General features: G+C 43.8%; 1 protein-coding gene across 4 annotated transcripts in view; it reads right to left on the bottom strand.

The window, feature by feature from the left end:
- The window catches only part of TBC1D9 (TBC1 domain family member 9), a 129,650-nt gene that overhangs the window by 36,129 nt on the left and 77,439 nt on the right, over window positions 1–16,082 (bottom strand). For all 4 annotated transcript variants that reach the window (XR_015144185.1, XR_015144186.1, XM_086346607.1 and 1 more), the window contains exons 4-10: window positions 12,093–12,321; window positions 11,455–11,716; window positions 9,342–9,549; window positions 4,231–4,437; window positions 2,856–3,026; window positions 2,080–2,230; window positions 98–312 (exon numbers count right to left, since the gene is read on the bottom strand). Coding sequence is in view for 2 of the 4 variants with exons in the window: in XM_086346607.1 (XP_086202733.1) it covers window positions 98–312; window positions 2,080–2,230; window positions 2,856–3,026; window positions 4,231–4,437; window positions 9,342–9,549; window positions 11,455–11,716; window positions 12,093–12,321 (1,443 nt within the window). In the remaining 2 variants the exon portion in view is untranslated. The remainder of the gene's footprint in view (window positions 1–97; window positions 313–2,079; window positions 2,231–2,855; window positions 3,027–4,230; window positions 4,438–9,341; window positions 9,550–11,454; window positions 11,717–12,092; window positions 12,322–16,082) is intronic.

The following is a 16,082-nucleotide window of genomic DNA, read 5'->3' as shown; positions in this document are numbered from 1 at the left end:
CACCAGGGAAGTCCCCCATAAAGCCTTTCTTATTACTTACCGGCTGGTAGAACACATTTTTTTTTTTTTTAAAGTCTTACCCATCTGTGACATTCACCTGGCAATACCCAATGTTAGGATTTCGAAAAGCATAAGCTGTCAAGACTCTCCTCAGAGCCGCAATGCCCATTTCGTTTTGGAAAGCGGGGTGTTCTGGAAGGGAGCGGTGCAGGTCCCTCTCAATCTCCTCCGTGGCGAGGTTGTACTTCCCCATGGACTTCTCCACGAGGTCCTCATAGTAGCCAGGGTGGGTGGCCTTCTCGTTGATGGCACCTGGGAAACACCAGACGGACCCAGCATCAGAAAGTGGGAGCCCCGGCCTTGGCTGCCTGACCCGGCGCCTTCACCTTCCTCCTGTGAGGACCTGTGTGTCACAGCCACAGCCCGGCTGTAACTTCAATCCCGGCCCCTTCCCTCTTCCTGCTCCACTGGAAGCCGGCAGCTTAAAAACTCCCCTGTTCGCTATGATCCCCTGGAGAAGCGAACGGCTACCCACTCCAGTATTCTTGCCTGGAGAGTCCCATGGATGGAGGAGCCTGCTGAGCTACAGTCCATGGGATCGCGGAGAGTTGACCACGACTGAGTGATTCTCTATCTCTCTCTCTCTCACACACACACTCTATGATATCACTTATACGTGAAGCCTAAACAAGAGTACAAATGACCTTAGATACAGAACAGAAACAGGCTCACAGACACAGACAACAAACTCATGGTTACCAAAGTGGGGAAGAAGATGGGAGAGGGACAAATTACAGAATGGGATTAACAGATACAAACTGCTAGTCATACAACAGGTTAAGTAGCAAGGATTTACTGTATATAGCACAGGGCATTATAGTCAATGTCTTGTAATAACCTGTAAGGCAAAATAATCAGAAAAAAAGACAACTGGATGGTTATGCTGTGTGCCTGAAACTAACAGTACTGTTAAACTATGCTTCAATAAAAAAAATAATAATGCATTTTTTAAAAACCTCCCTACAAACCTCCCTACACACACACAAACAAAAAACCCTCCCTAAAGGTAGAGGCTTCCAACCTAGAAACTGTGTTCCAAGGAACTTCCACAGACAGCCCAAAGGGGCTGCTCACACAAGAACAGGGAAGTGGGCAGAGAAAGTCAAGCTGAAGCTGAAGCCGTCTCAGTTCTCCAACCAAGCAGCCTTGCTTGCATTTTATCAGGGTTTTCCTTATGATTTCACGTGAAAAGGAGGCATTGTCTCTCAAAACAAGTTTAAAAACTGAAATTATGAAGGGCTCACAAAGAGCCATACTGAAGAGTAGGAGGAAGGATGAAGAGGGATTTTCAGAATTGCAGGGGGCAGGGAGCATGTTCCTGGCAGTGAGGAGCCACTGCTGTGGAGGGGAGCTCCTCGGTGCGGGGTGGGAGGACGCAGAGGTGGGCAAGAACCACTGCTGTGACATAGCTGCAGGTTATGATTCTTAAAGCCAGACAAACCCTGGACACAAGCACTTAACTATAAATCTAGTTAAATATAATTTATGCAAGTATAAGGTGTATGTACACATATACATATATACAAATATGTACATATAAAAATACACACATATATATGTACATATTATATAATTAAATAAGTTCTTATAGGTTAAATATGTGTATATATATACACAGGCTTCCCAGATGGCATAGTGTTTTAAGAATCCACCTGCCAATACAGGAGTCTCGGCTTTGATCTCTGGGTCCAGAAGATCCCCTGGAGTAGGAAGTGGCAACCCACTCCAGTATTCCTGCCTGGAGAATCCCGTGGACAGAGGAGCCTGGCGGGCTGCAGTCCATGAGGTTGCAAAGAGTCAGACACGACTGAAGCGACTCAGCACACACGCATATGTACAGACACACACATATGTAATGAGAGGGTAAATTGATTTGTACTTCACTGATTAGGGATTAGACCCCTGGGCTGAGGTGGGGGTTACATATTTGAAATAGCCCTGAGGCACGATGGAAGGCTGAGGGCAGCCCCGGGGCTCCCCACACTCTGGAGGGGTGCTCCCTCTCCAGCCCCGCCGTACCTGACAGCAGCAGCCAGAGCTCCCCGCGCATGCTCTCAGGGACACCCTTCAGCACCAGCTCCCGGGTCTTTTCTGTGCGGTACATGCAGACCCCTTGCCCGTACTCCGCAAAGTGAATCTTCCAGGCCTGCTCTTTCAAAAACTCTTTGGCCTGAAAGGGATGACGTAGCATCATTACACCCAAAGTACTTCGAGAATGGTAAGGACAAGTTTGACGGAAAGTCAGAACATTTTCCCTGGAGAATGGAGCTGGTAAGTTCTGGACAGAATTCATGAGAACAAAGAACTCAGATTTTCTGAAGACCTTCTGTGACCTGACTCATATACCAGAGCCTGTGGATCTGCCATGAAACTTTCTGGCCCAGAGTCAGAATGCCACTTACCTGAGATGGGTCAGGAGAATGCAAATGTTACTTACGGCTTTATGTCTACCCCTCCAAGTGAAACAGAGTGGATGTTTGCTAAATGTGGCCTGAGACCTTATGTACTTACTTGTTGGTTACTTAAACAACGGTTAAAAAACAAAAATGAAAAATGTCACCTGCATATAGAAATATATGACCCATCTCCTTTCACAATGAAGCCACTCTGAAACCCGATGACATACAAATATGTCATTGTATGTTATATTTATATGTCCTTTGTATTTTTAAAAAAATATCCTTCCCTTGTAGGAAACTGTCCAGTGATGTATTGATGAGTTTATTTTTAAAGATTTTTAAAAAACATTCCTGTTCTAATACAGAAAGTTCGGGGCAAGAGGAGGTGGCACTCACCAATTTCGGGTTGAACTCCTCAGGAGACCGCCGCCGATACATGGTCATCAGGGTCTGTGTGGCTGTGGGGACACTGTTGCCGTTGAGGTTGAACTGGCGCTCGCCATCGGCATCGGAGCTGGTGCTCCTCTGGGGACTGGAGGAAACGAGGCTGCTGGGCCGAGAATACACCTGCCAACGCAGAGAGTAACACGAGGCGGGGACGATTTGAGCTGCAGAATCTACTTCTTCAACATTCTCTGCTCCGCCTTTCTGTGCTCAGTCGTGTCTGACTCTTGGAGACCCCATGGACTGTAGTCCGCCAGGCTCCTCTGTCCACAGGATTATCCAGGCAGGAACACTGGAGTGGGTTGTCATTTTCCCGATCCAGGGACCAAACCCCATGTCTCCTGTGTCTCCTGCATTGGCAGGCAGGTTCTTTACCACCAAACCACCTGACTGTCCTCCGGACAGACACTAATAGCCTCACCATGGTTCCCAAGAGATGTCTTGCTAGGTGATGTAGCAGGAGGAAGTCCACAAGCCAGCATTTTGGTGAGAATTAGATGGGATCATGGGCCACAGGGCTTCGATGCTACCAGTAGGTTTCCTCTGTATTTTATTTTTTGGCTGTGCCCCATAGCATGAAGTTTCCCAATCAGGGATCGAACCTGCATCCCCTTCATTGGAGGCACGGAGTCTTAACCACTGGATCACCAGGGAAATGCCTCCTCTGTATTTTAGATTCATTTTTACAACAAACTGGTTGGAAACTTATCTCTCTGATTAGTATGCATGCAAAGCGTGACGTGGTTGAGTCAACTGCTGATGGGACCACCTTCCTCGCCTCCTATCTAGTTTCTGGTGCCTCAAAAATGCCCACAGAAACTTGGAGCAGGTAAACAGGAGCTTGCCAGCTTTACAACGTATTTTCACTGCAAGTCATTCTATCACTTGAGCTAATCATGTATCTTTCAGGGCCCAGTTTCCCTGGATGTGGATTCAGAGCCTAATTCAATAGGGACACAATTCATATTGTATCATAATAAAATCATCCTAATAATGTTGTGTTTCAGGTTTGAGACTTTACTGAGTGACCTCTGTATAATTCCCAACAGAGTCACTTAGACCAGAGTCACCTGCTATGTAATCAGGACAAATCACTTCATAACGCCTTCAATGGTGAAAGAAGAGGGTGAGACTAGATGTCTAATTCTATGATCCTAAATACAAACACCATGAGATTTAAATGAGATGTCTGCTCTGGACATCAGAGTAGTTGATTCATCTCAGCACAGCTGCAAAGCTTCAAGATCAAACAAAACAGACCAGGAGGTGAACACTCCCCAGGGAAGAGAAATAGGATGAACCAACCCCGCAGGTGCCTTCCACTGACCTCATCATCCGAACTGTTGTAGCTTCCTGCGAATTCCTTGTCTGAGTATATTTTGGAGGTCGTCTGCTGCAGGAAGTCAGAGATCCTCTGCACCAGAAAGTCTCTATCCTTCAAGTTGGCAAAGAGAAAGGTCATCCTGTTCCTGGTGCTGATGGACAGGGGACTGGGGAGCACACTGGAGCTGTCTGCCTTCTCTACAATCGTCACCTGAAAAGAAAAGAGGCCACCAAGAGCATTACTTCCCAGGGATCACCTGGCAGCAACCTCTGAGCTCTGAAGATGCTGAGCACTGAAGAAAGAAGACCATGCTTTTCAATCTCGGCAGGAACCTCCGTACTTTATTGAGGCAAGTTGAGATTCTTGAATGGTGTCCCAATAAAAGAAAACAGCTCAGAATAAATGAAACTGGAACCGGAATTATCTTGCTGGTAGTTATAAATCGAGAGTGAGTCCCCATCCCAGCCCCAGGAGACATCTGGCAACATCTAGAGGCACTTCTGGTAGTCCCAAGTGGAGGGTACCACGGGCATCTCACAGGTGGAAGTCAAGGATGATGCTAAACATTTGGCATTGCACAGGACCCAAGTCAGCCCACCCCCAACACACTAAGGCCCAAGACGTCAACAGCGCCAAGGCTGGGAAACCTTGTTGGAAGGAATTCCTTGACTTTCATTAAAATTTCATGGAACTTTAAGAGGGAGGACTCTTAGCTGGTGCTTCATCTGTAAGAGAGAGAAACAACCCATGATACTGGGTCCTTTTATTAGCTTAATGTGGATATGGCTTTTAAAACACCACCAATCCTTCAAACGTCTGGTTTAGACCCCAGGGCTTTGCATTCCTCACCTCTTACCACTTCAAAGTTTTAAAGGCTTGAATCTGAGCAGACATGACATAAACAGCTTACCTGCAACCCTGTCTGCACGGGTTGACTGTGTGTGTGTGTGCATTTGTGCATACTAGTGCGTGTAGCAAAGTAAGTACCACATCAGGAGAAAAGTAGAAACAGGGGGCATGTGCTTCAGCTTTGAAATGATGGCATATATTTGCTGGTTTATAAAAGGATTTTCATCAACTGGAAACTAAGATAAATGGATTACAATTCTTTAGCACATTAGGAAGAAAAATCTCAAGGCCAGCTCTAGATAAATGGTTTATTTGCAGCCGCGCTGACTGTGTACTTAAGAGTTTAGTTTCTTTCCCATCTTCATTTCCACATGTAAGCAGTCTAGACAGGTTCAACTTCAACCTCTTCATCAGCATTTTCATGTGAAAGACATTTCCTCTGAGCAGAACTTTAAAAACCTCTCTCCCTTTCAAGGCTAAGTAACCTACTGGAATTGCCTAAAAAGTTGCATGGTCACAGGTGCAAAACAGGTATTAGTGGGGTTCATAAAGGGGAAAACTGCAGGACCTGAGTTCTGTTCTCAGCTTTTATAAACATGTACAAGTTAGATATATATTCATACATTTTTAAAGGAATATTCTGAGATACCTAGAGTTGTACCTAAGAGTTTTTTCCTCCAATGCTAAAGAAGCTAGAGAAATTGGCGGGGGGAGGTGGAAACCAACTTCTTTATCATGAAAAGGATTTTCCCATGATACTTCAGACATAGAGTAAACAATGCTTATTTTAAAAGACTGAAAAAAAAAATCCTTTTTTCCCAACAGATTGTTTATGATTCTTTTAGTCACCAGGCATCTGCAATTAATTGCAGATGCCAAGAGGATGAAAGGTTCAAGTTCTGCACCTAAAATATAGATTCTATGTGCTCGTGAGGAAATCAAGCATGAAGTCCAGTATCTACCAGGATCATGAAGCAACAGCAAGAAAGTGCCTACAGAAACCCTAGGAAGCGTCCCACAGGTTAGCACGTATTTTTCACTGACAAATGAGTTCTAGTAGAATTCTACCCCTGAAACTCTGTGCCTCCAGGAAAGGGTAATAGCACCACTGGAATGTTCTACACAATAATGAGACACATTTTCATCACCAACTACAATTGTAAGATAGCTTCAATTCAATCAAATCTTGGTGTTTCATATGGAACATTTTACAAGGTAATTTATAATTGAAAAAAAGAAGAGAGACTGCATCTAGAAATCCTAATGAGGACTCTCATCACTTTATCTTCTTGCTGCTAGTTCAGACTTTTCTTTAAAATCTATAGCAACACGGTTCTGTGCAAACATTTAACATGTGTTGATTTACTCTACCTTAAGTCTGCATACAGAATGTATGTTAACAATCTCCAGTCAATATTTCCACTTATTTATAAAAAATTAAACACAACAGCAATCCCGAGTCTTCACAATTCTAAAAGGAGCTGTTCCAAGGAGAATGCAAGGTTCCTTGAGGCTCCTACTGATCGATCAGCTTAACTCAGTTCATGGAGAGATCACTCTCTTCTCAAACAGACCCCGACGGAGGGTGGGAGCCCTGTCCTAGTGCATTTTTGTCATTATATAACCTAGAGTAGGAATAGACGCAAGTGCTGTGCTTCTTCCATTAGCTGGGGTTTAGGATTTACCATTAATATATCTCAGTGATTCACTGGAGTAAAGAAAGAGCACTGCTGTCTCACTGGGGGTTTCTTTCAAGCCGCACCCTCCAACCACCACACACTTTACTTCTAAATGCCACCCATACTATCCTCCCCCTTCTGACTTATCCTGAAATATGCCTGAATTATCTCCCCTTACTACTTGTTAGGGAAAACTAGGAAGCACAAGATGGGCTGAGGGTATTAACCATCAATCTCCTAACTCCACCAAGCTCTCACGATCCTATTGCAGATCACACTGAAATGTACACAGAGCCCCTGAACTGAACCCAGAGGAGGGGAGCAGGAGAGCTGATATGGGATGGCAGCCTCCAGCCACTCTGTTCCTCAGTTACCTTTGGATAAACAAAGTGATGACTCACTCAGATTTATAAATGATACACTCAGTATATTCTTAATGTCAGGATGGGTTTCCCTAGTGGGTCCAGGTCACTCTGCTCTATTTTCTTCAGGTAGTACTTGACGAAGGACATTTTTCATAGCAGACTTTAATAGCATACTATGAATGGTGATAGATGTTAACTGGACTTACCATAGTGATCATTATATAATATATACAAATATCAAATCAATACTATGTTAACCTGAAACTAGTAGATGATGTCAATTACCACACACACACACACACACACACACACTCACACACACACACAGAGTTTAGTAACTCCCTAAGAGAAAGAGGGTAAGTTTGTTGGAAAAAGTCATGAGATGCATTTCAGAGCCAGTTGTAAGTACCGATCAACCATCCATCTGAGAATTCACCTCCAATAATTCCTAGTCTCCAAATGTGTTATAATACCAATGAGCTCACCCTGTAAGAAAGAAAACTAGATTTTTCCATTGCCTAACACTTTGCATTCATTTTAATCCACCAATTAAACTTCTAGGAATTTATAATTTAAGGAAAATTATACATATGTTTGGGAGGAAACGAACAAACAAAAATAATGCAAAGGTCCAACCAAAGGTAATCTAAATAAGAAGAAGAAATAAATTATACATATCCAGTAATGGAATAATATGCAGTCATTAAAAGTTATACAAGAATATTTTATGATACAGAAATAAGTTTAGTGCACACTCACTGTTAAGAGAAATAGGCAAAAAATAAAATTCATTATTTCTTAAACCTAAATAATATAAATGACATTTACACAGCAATGCATAGAAAGCCTGAGCAGCTATATAGCAGGATGTTCATTTTTGAATAGTGGTCATTTTTGAATAGTGGGACTGGGGGGAGTTTTTGTTTTCTTCCTATTTGTCTGTATTTTAATAATTTTCTGTGATAATGATGCAAACAAGAAAAAAACAAAGCAAGAAAATTTGCTTACATAAATGATTATTTTTTTTTTTTTAAAAAAGAAAGTAAGGCAAAGAGAAACTTGAATCCTTTACCATAGGAAATCTTAACAAAGACTCAACCTTGATTAAATAGCCAAAGCTTCTAAGCATCTTAATTTCTAGGTTGAAAGCAGCCAGGTTAGAAACTGCGGATCTGCCAGCCCTGGACATCCTAACCTGGAATTTCTTCTCAACCCCAACAGCAAGGCTTCTCCACAAGTACCAGAACAACCTCTCACTGTGAAGACACAAGAGAACCCACTTCCAACCCAGGTACAATAATAATGTTCCTCAGTCTTCATTGTCCATGGGCATCAGCCTGGAACTTTATTAAAGTACAGACTCCAAAATTTGCAGAGATACAGATCTGGCCGTGGCGGCCAGTGGTCCCACTGGTTCTAACAGAGGGAACCAACGAACTCGACAGATCTTGACTTTCTGATTCACAACCCAGACCACTCTCTAAAGATCAAGATGCTCAGGCTGTGGGCCAGGAGCAGTAACTACACTTTCTAGTTTCTCTATTTGATATTTTCACATCTCAGGGCCTTGTTGACCCAGAGTTAACCAACTCCTGGAGACAGTAAAGGACTCACCTGTGAGAAGGCATTTCACAAGCAAACCATTCTATCCAAACCCCAAGGACCTCCTTCACCTGCTCTCACACTCAGGGCCCCTATTCATCTTGCCCTCGTCACCCCAGGGCCAGGAACCGGACAGTTAGGGACAGGGCCTCTGCCCTAGAGCCTGCTGGAATTTTTCAACTTGCCAATCCCGAGCCTGCTTATCCTGTCTCACCTGTTTCTTCCCAAGGAAATCACAATCAAGACTCCAGTCCACATCCTTCCCTGCTCCTCTGTCTGCTGACCCACGGGGTGCTTTCCCCCCGTGGGCCCTCTAGCATGGCGTGCGCCCCCTGATGGGAGCCATGAGTATAACAAGCGTCTTTTCAATGACAGTCATCTCCTGCTCTGTTGATCTCACCTTACCTGAACAAGAATAAAACACCAGTCTGCTTCTGGAAGAAGAAACCTCGCAGGTCTCATGGTCATTCGGGGCAATGCCAACACAAAAAAGAGGGACAGATGCCACCAAAGAATTAGGAACGCTCACCCATGGTTAAAAGCCAACTCAGTGATGGTAAGATACCCAGAAAAAGATTACCAACAAAACTTAAAACACCCATTGCCACCTGCCACGTACCTCTCGCAGTGGGATAATGAGGCTACACAGGTTCTCCTCCTTGCTGGTGAAGCAGATATAGTTCGTAGACACAAACATCTGCCCCAAAATGTGCATTTTGTTGAACGGAGTCCAGAGGGTGCAGTCTGTGTGGCCATCTAATTTTTCATCTTTGGGCAGCCGGAAGAGTGCACGGTACCTCTCACTCTTGGCCCTGGCGTCCAGATCGCTGGAAAACAACAGCAATAACTCACCCCACAGGAGAAAAGTTTGAGTACCTCTCAATGATGCGGCAACAGATTTCCCGGCCCATCTTTCCCTTCCACCTTGTCAGAATTATTTCTACCTTCTTGGCTTTCTGCAGGAGTTAACTCCATGATGACCCAAAAGCATAATGAAATCATTTTAATGTATTTAGGTTCCCTGTGTAGTCATTCTACAATCAGTATCTGTAAATGTCAAAGGATCTTAGGAAAACAAGGCCTAGACAGGAAATAATTCTCTTTCCAAAAGAATACAGTAATTTCTGAAGAGATGATGACATTTATACTCATCCGCAGCCACTCTCGGGGCCTTATCTTTTAAGAATGACCTAATGAGGACACACATAAGCCATATGACTCTGCAGGCAGTCAGTGGTCACCTTGAATAAACAATAAAACTGCCTGAAACACAGGAACAGCCCACTTCCTGGACAACCAGAGTGTCTAAGCCCAGCTGGGTCCTCCAGTGACCATGATCTTTTCTCTGATGAGTTCCTTCTTCCTGTTCATCGTTTAAACATCTTTGCTCAAGCTTTTAGGCCACTTCAGCCCCTGATGATCCAGTTTCTGGTTTCACAAGGCAAAGACAGGCCCTCCAATTCCCTCCCTTCTGTCTCTAAAACTACCTGCTACCTCACCTCCTCCTTCTTCTTTTACCTGTTTCAAAGGGAGAGCTATCAGCACACACAAGCATCCTTCTGCATGCTGTGAGATCCTTTTTTTTTTTTTTTTGTAGCTTTGCTTTGTATGTGGGATCTTAATTCCCCAACCAGGGATTGAACCCAAGCCCCCTGCATTGGAAACATAGAGTCCTAACCACTGGACCACCAGGGAAGTCCAAGATGCCACTTTTTAAATTATTCATTTTCTTCTAGCTTTATCTCCCTGCTCCCTTCTGTCTTTGTGCTACCCTCAACAACAAACTCTTCCCACCTGCCTACTTCATACTACCTTCTGTTCAAATGTTTTTGTTCTAAAAAAGAGCAAACCCCCTACTTTACCATTGAATTTCCCGACAAAGCAGGCTGTACTGACCTAATTCCCTTGCCTTGCCTTTCATGTGCATTCAGCCCACCACAGTAAGCCATCTTCTTGTTACGCTATCAAAACATGTCTCAGATCACCAAAGGCGTTTTCATTGCAGTGACCTCTTGTCAGGTTTCAACGACCAGCTGTACACCAACAATGACCAATTCCATTTATCCCACTGAACTGATGTCTAGTTAGACGCCCTACAGGCGACTCAACTCAACGTGATCAAAACTGAATCCTCATATCCCTTGGACATGCTGTCCCTTCCCTCGTCCCCATCTCAGTTAAGGGTGATTCCATGCATCCATCACACGTTACAACGTCAACTTTCCCCTTGCCTTCTCTCTAGCCTTCACTCTCACATCCAGACTTCCGGGCTTCTCTACAGCATAGCTTCATCCTATGCCCAGCCACCTTCCATAAATGTTGACGAGCTTACTTTCCTCTGTGCTTTTCTCATCTGTTTCCCTTACCATATTGTCCCTCTGCCTGAAATAATATGTCTAAAGTAATATTCATCCTACTGACTCTGACTGAGCAATTTCGAGAGCCCTGCTGTGAGCAGCTCCATGGAGAGATCCTTCACTGCCAGTCTCCCTGTGTGTGTACTCAGGGTGCTCTCAGCACCAAAACAGGTCCCAACCTATAGTGCTGGAGCTGGTCGTGTCTACCTCACTTACTGAACTGTGACTGCTTTAGGCAGACTTTCTCCGTTTTGGATCTATACCCAGAAAAGTGTTCTGAACCCTTGAAGCTGTTCAGAAAAGGTTAACTTTCATAAGTGAACAGATGGGTTCTTGTTTCTAAAGTCCGTAAGACTTCAGATCTCTGTCACCTACCGTTTTAGGGCAGACACTTTCTTAGGAGATTTCTTTTTCAGTTTGGGCAGGGATCGATCTTGTTCAAAGCCCTCATTGTCTAAGAGCTGCCTCATGGCGATGTTGGCGAGCTGCTCCATTAACTTGAAGGTCTCATTGATGTTGAGGAATACAGAGAAGAAAAGCTCGCTAGATCTTGTGCTCACTTTGATCACGTCGGGTAGAAGCAGCGTGGCGTTCTTCTCGAGCTGAGTGATGTCCACCCACCGGATGACCAGCTTGGCTGAGCACAGAGAACAAGGCTGGGTCAATATGTGGCTTCTTAAAATCCTTTCAAGATACTGGAATCTCACAACACCACCCTCTAATTTCACAGAACTCCTATGAGCTTATGTGCTTATATTTATTAATATTCTGCTTGATAGTTTCAAAAGATAAATCTAGACCACAAAAATCCTGAGTTATGATTATTACAGATTTAAGTCCCTGTCTACTAAATGAATTATACCTTTGGTCAATTTTTATTATCTCACAATCAAGTAGTTTATAGCAACTGAGCCAAAAATGATTGAATTCAACGTTAAGTCATCACAAATCAGTTACAACTGCAGATTTACTAGACTTTCAAAAGCTGCCCTCTGAAATTCTAGAGGACTCACCTTCCCTTCCCATCAGAAAAGAATAAAAGCAAAGGTGATTAATGCTGAGGTACATCCAGCCCTGTCGGGGGACCTTCCCCTTCCAGTAGCTGCAAGAGTAATAGTTAACGAGTTTCTCTTCCTCGGGCATTCCAAACAGCCGATGGAACTTCACAATGGCTTCCTTGAACTTCTCCGTGTCATCATCTTCCTTCACATCGTTGATTTTGTTATACTCGGCAATGATGCCCTAAGAAGGCATAAAGCACAAATGCACAGCTTGTATCACTATGACTAGACCTGTTTCTTTTCTGTACATACTGGCAAGGGAAAAAATTTTCTTCTAAGGGACACTTAAAAAAATTGAATTATTTTCAAAGCCAACTCCCCAAACCGAAGCCACTTAACAAGCGGCATTTATGTACTAAAAGATTTCTGAAGAGCAACATAGATCAATGTAGAGCAAAGAAAGATCAAAACACATGTCATTAACTGATGTTAGCCACAGACCCACCGTCTCTCGGCCATGAAAAATATCAGGAACCTGGATAAAAGGAACAAGCCACCATATGAACAGAAAAGAGGTGAATATTGGAGTGGAAATTATGGAAGACACACAATTTTTGGTCAGTTGCACAGGAAATAAGATCTTTGCAAAACAAGTAACTGGCTTAACCTACTGCTTAATCATCTTAGCAGCTTGAGGGGCTGTTTGTTACCCAGTTCCTCCATAACTCAATGAAAAATGGCTTCTACATGTGTCTCCTGAGGGAAAATATTCCTTGAAATTCTACCTTTGACTTTGTAATCACCAAATCCCTCTTACCTCATCTCCATTTTCTCTGTTTACAAGGTACGGTGAGATAAGCATGAGCTCTGGAGCATGAATGTCTGGGGTTTTGATCCCAAAGGTGTCACTGCAGATCTATGTGAATTTGGGCAGCCTCATACCTAGAATTCCTGCCTTTGGGCTTCCAGTGAGTTCTGGATGCTACAAATATATCTTCCCCAAACTTATTATAACTACAAAATTCTTATTATCAAAATTCTGTTTCCCTACAATCACCATGTAAAATCCATTATTCTAGACCATGCACATTTTTGATCCAACCAACACTGTAACACTTGTTCTCACTGCACTGCATTTGACAAGATCCAGAGCACACTTAGGGCCTGGATATGTCATCTGTATGCTTTTCCACCTTCTTGCCTGTGGTCCTGTCATTCTGAGGGCATAAAATCTACAGTAAGACTATTGTCTGTTTCACTAATTCTGTGTGTACTTAGTCATTTTGAACTCTATGACTCCATGGACAATAGCCTGCCAGGCTCCTCTGTCCATAGAATTTTCCAGGCAAGAATACTGCAGTGGGTTGCCATTTCCTCCTCCAGGGGATCTTCCCTACCCACAGATCAAACCCTCGCCTTGAGTCTCCTGCATTGGGAGGCAGATTCTTTTTATTTTTGAATATAGATTTATTTTAATTGGAGACTAATTACTTTATAATATTGTATTGGTTTTGCCATACATCAACATGAATCCACCACAGATGTACACGTGTACAGGATGTACACATCCTGAACCCCCCTCCCACCTCCCTCCTTGGACCATCCGGACCATCCCTCTGGGTCATCCCAGTGCACCAGCCCCAAGCATCCTGTATCATGCATTGAACCCGGACTGGCGATTCATTTCACATATGATATTATACATGTTTCAATGCCATTCTTCCAAATCATCCCACCCTTTCCCTCTCCCACAGAGTCCAAAAGACTGTTCTATATATTTGTGTCTATTTTGCTGTCTCGCATACAGGGTTATCAATACCATCTTTCTAAATTCCATATACCCGGCAGGCAGATTCTTTACCACTGTATCACCCATCACTAATCCTACCTAATCTCAAAATCCAGTCCAATTCCCAGCTCTTTATAAACACTTCTCCCAACTACAATTCTTCTTCCTCACATTAAGTACTGCTGATCCTCTGTGCCAGATGTAGTGGAATTTTTTAATACATATGATGTCCTGAATTTTATTTTCACTGCCAGACTGTCCACTCCAGTTGCCAGCAGCTGTGGTACTAAGGGGTGATGGCAGGAGGGAAGGGGGAGAGGGCTTTGTCTTCCACCCTCTCCATCACCATTCAATTCTAGTGAAAAACAAACATGTAAACAACAACCAAAACAGCCAACACAGCCCTGGACAAGTCTTCAGCCTATTCTAATAAGAAGCCACGGCTTAGCCCCTTGGCATAGTCCAGGAATTACCATAGTGGGCATGCCATCAGGAGTCTTTCTACACTGTGATATATTCTGTACAGCTACTTTCTGAAACAGAGATTTGACAACAGCATCTCCACCATGAAAATGTCCGCAGTCTATTAGTGTAAGAGGGGAAAAACCCAATCTGCATCTTGTGACAAAGAACCCCTTCTTGGTCTGCCCAAATCCACTTTTCCAGGTTCAGTGTAAATATCACATTTTCTATGAAACTAATCAAGTTGGGTATAAGCACCAGCATTCTTGTCTTTAGGTTCTCTTAATTTCTATGTTGGCTGAACGTATTTTGTGTATATGTCCCCCAACCACTAAATATGCCTTTCAAACACAATGTCTCAAAAAGTTTTTACCGACAGCAGCTAGCACCTAAGAGATATTAATGTGTTTTAGTGATGTTTTTCACCTCTATGTCCTTATAAATCCTCTCGTATTTAAACAAATTTTTTTTTTTTTAATTTCAATGAGCATTCTAGATATGTAATACTTATTAGTTCTTTAGATAGCATGAAAAAGTGAAAGTGTTAGTCTCTCACTCATGTCAGACTCTTTGCCTTCTCCGAGTTGGGTCCTTAGGCAATGCCAATGGCCAATCAACTCCGAGTGAGCATGGAGACCCTCAAGCCTAATGTCCGCTCTCCTGTAGCAAGGCTCTGACCTGAAGTCAGAAGAAGACTAGAAAAGAGCAAAGAATGTGTCTGCAATGTGGGAGACCTGGGTTCAATCCTGGGTTGGGAAGATCCCCTGGAGGAGGGCATGGCAATCCACTCCAGTACTCTTGCCTGGAGAATGGACAGAGGAGCCTGGCGGGCTACAGTCATGAGGTCACAAAGAGTCAGACACAACTGAGCAACTAAGCACAGCACAGCACACGGAATCTAGAAAATGGCGCAGGTGAACCTATATGCAGGGCAGGAATGGAGACAGGGAGGTAGAGACCGGACCTATATGACACTTCAAAGTTATCAATGCCTTCACAGAAGGAGAGCCAAAAATATGCAAGAAGGAAAAAGGAAATGAATGAGTGAATAGATGAAAGGGACAGAATGAGAACAACTAATATGAAGTTGCAGTTGGGTCCTTGCTGCTAAGCTGCTGCTAAGTCACTTCAGTCGTGTCCGACTCTGTGACCCCATAGACAGCAGCCCACCAGGCTCCCCCGTCCCTGGGATTCTCCAGGCAAGAACACTGGAGTGGGTTGCCATTTCCTTCTCCAATGCATGAAAGTGAAAAGTGAAAGTGAAGTCGCTCAGTCGTGTCCGACTCTTAGCGACCCCATGGACTGCAGCCTACCAGGCTCCTCTGCCCATGGGATTTTCCAGGCAAGAGTTCTGGAGTAGGATGCCATTGCCTTCTCCAAGTTGGGTCCTTAGGCAATGCCAATGGCCAATCAACTCCGAGTGAGCATGGAGACCCTCAAGCCTAATGTCCGCTCTCCCGTAGCAAGGCTCTGACCTGAAGTCAGAAGAATACTAGAAAAGAGCAATGTAGAACAAACCAAATGATGCCCACATGTTTAGAGAGAAGGAACATTAAATTCAAACTACACTATCTAAGGGGCTTCCCCGGTGACTCAGACAGTAAAGAATCGGCCTGCAACGCGGCAGACCCAGATTCGATCCCTGGGGTTGGGAAGATTCCTCGGAGGAGGGAATGGCTACCAACTCCAGTATTCTTGCCTGGAGAATTCCATGGACAGAGGAGCCTTTCGAGCTACAGTCCATGGGGTCA

This window comes from Bos grunniens, chromosome 17 (genome assembly GCF_055505025.1).
Source record: "Bos grunniens cultivar Pamir isolate PY7600 chromosome 17, Bosgru_T2T1.0, whole genome shotgun sequence".
NCBI lineage: Eukaryota > Metazoa > Chordata > Mammalia > Artiodactyla > Bovidae > Bos > Bos grunniens.
This window is presented reverse-complemented; position numbering and strand designations above follow the sequence as displayed.